The sequence below is a fragment of the Monoraphidium neglectum genome, assembly GCF_000611645.1.
Source record: "Monoraphidium neglectum strain SAG 48.87 unplaced genomic scaffold scaffold06668, whole genome shotgun sequence".
In the NCBI taxonomy this organism is placed as follows: Eukaryota; Viridiplantae; Chlorophyta; class Chlorophyceae; order Sphaeropleales; family Selenastraceae; genus Monoraphidium; species Monoraphidium neglectum.
The window spans coordinates 1-2,050 of NW_014006978.1; the positions used below are offsets into that span (position 1 = coordinate 1).

A 2,050-nucleotide genomic window follows, 5' to 3' on the forward strand; every position below is an offset into this window, starting at 1 on the left:
GTTCCCCCCTGCGGCGCAGGCGCGCTGCGCGCCGCGGGGCGCCTCAACACTGACCTGCCGGCCCTCGTTGACGAGTGGGCCTCAAGCCTGTTCAGGGAATTGGATTACAGGCGGTGAGGAATCATGTAATGCTGGCACCCTTACCCTGGCGGTTGAAATTACGGGCGCTGCGTGGTTCCTCTACATCATCCATGAACGTGCACGCACATGCTCACCGAGCTGATCTTATTTTATTGCCTGGGAGCAGCGAGCAGGGGTGTGAGGATTACATCAGGGGCCGAGGAGCTGTCAGGCTCCGGCGCTGCCACGTGGCCGTGCGCCGTACCACGCCATTCAGGTGTTTGCACGCCTCTATTCGCACCCTCACGCGCCGCGCGGCCCGCGGCCCGTCGTCTCCCCCCTTGTCTGCCAAAGAGCTCTCCTCATGCCGCCCCTCCCTCCCGATCGCCTTTGCTCCCCGCCCCTCCGTCTTCCGCCTTTTCAGGGAGGCCGACAACGGGCGGCGGTTCGCTGAGCTGTACTGCCCCCTGCTGCCGGAGATCGTAGTGCCGCAGATGTACTTTGACTACACAACTGCCAGGTAGGGGTTTTTTTGGGGGGGAGAGGTGGGATGGTTTGGGGTGAGAGGTGGGGCTGCCGTGCGCGGGCTCGTCCTCGCATCTTTGTATTGGTCAGCAAGGGGGTGTGCGCATTGGTCGGACACACGCCGCCCGCGCGATGTGCGTGTATGCACATGCGTGCCTGCGTGCATCAATCCAGGGCCCCTCTGCAACAGCGAGGCACCTCCTCTATCAGCTGGGATCACTCTCCATTGTTTGTATTACGAGGCACACCGCGCGCACCCGTTTTCGAAACTGCCGTCCCGCCGCTACCACTGCCGCCCCCCACCCTGCAGGATCCTGGTAATGGAGTGGGTCGAGGGCACGCGCCTGCGCTCCGCGAGCCGCCAGCGGCGCGCCCCCGACGGCTCCTTTGTGTCTGACGCGGCGCGAGAGGAGGCGGCGGAGGACCTGCGGCTGGTGGAGGTTGGCGTGAGGTGCAGCCTGGAGCAAATGCTGGAGCAGGTGGGGCTGCCGACATGGGGTTGAGCTTGTGTATGCGTGTGCGTTCGCGCGCGCGCGCGTGTGTGTGTGTGTGTGTGCATTCGCGTGACTAGAGCAGTGTGCGTGTGACTGGAGCAGTGTGCATGTGACTGGAGCAGATGCTGGAGCAGGTGGGGCTGCCGACATGGGGTTGCGATCTTGTGAGAGAGTGTGTGTGTGTGTGTGTGTGTTCGTGTGTTTGTGTGTGTTTGTGTGTGTTTGTGTGTGTGTGTGTGTGAGTAGAGGGGGTGAAATGGGGGGTAGGGAGGTGCACCTGTGGCCCTTGAGGGAGATTCGGGAGAAAGGAAGGGGAGGGGCGCGTTGCTACGGGATGTGGTGTCTCCGCGTCACGGGGGCACAGGGGGGCCCTAGGTCGCCACGGACAAGGGTGTCTTGGCCAGCTGCGCGGCCGCCCCCACTGCCGGCCCCGCTTCCAATATCCTCGCACACCACCGCCACCAACCACCAAACGCAAACCGCCAACCGACGATGACAAACTGCCAAACTGCCGACCGCCGACCGCCGGCCGCGCCCCCAGGGCTTCTACCATGCGGACCCCCACCCAGGCAACCTGCTGAAGACCCCCGACGGCCGCCTGGCGTACCTGGATTTCGGTGGGTGGGTCCAGGTTGAGGGATCACGCCAACGTGAATCGCAAGCGGGGCTTTCAAAGGGGCTGCCTTGGATCCGATTTTTGCTTCGCTTGACTGCACGCAGTTTTGGGGGGGGGGCAGGAGGCCGGGGATGAGGAGCGCTTTTTTTGCGAGTTGGGGGGTTTTGTCAGAGTACAGTCGGATATAGAGCTCGCCTCAGACTACGAGCGAGCCGGCTTGCTCAAACCCCCTGTCCCCCGCCCCCGGGGCCTTCCTCCTGCCAGGCATGATGGGCACGATTGACCGGCCTGTGCGGCAGGCGCTGGTGCGCGCCACGCTGCATCTGGTCAACAGGTGGGGGCGGCTGTTTGGGGG

The 2,050-nt window shown here is 64.1% G+C and overlaps 1 protein-coding gene across 1 annotated transcript; it reads left to right on the plus strand.

Annotated features, from left to right (window-relative positions):
* Positions 1 to 554: 554 nt before the first annotated feature.
* Positions 555 to 1,978, plus strand: MNEG_16684 (putative aarF domain-containing protein kinase; the record flags this gene model as incomplete). Its single annotated transcript, XM_014034846.1, has 4 exons — positions 555 to 580; positions 896 to 1,064; positions 1,621 to 1,700; positions 1,960 to 1,978. The coding sequence occupies 4 exons, from the start codon at positions 555 to 557 to the stop codon at positions 1,976 to 1,978; spliced, it is 294 nt and encodes a 97-aa protein (XP_013890300.1).
* Positions 1,979 to 2,050: the final 72 nt, after the last annotated feature.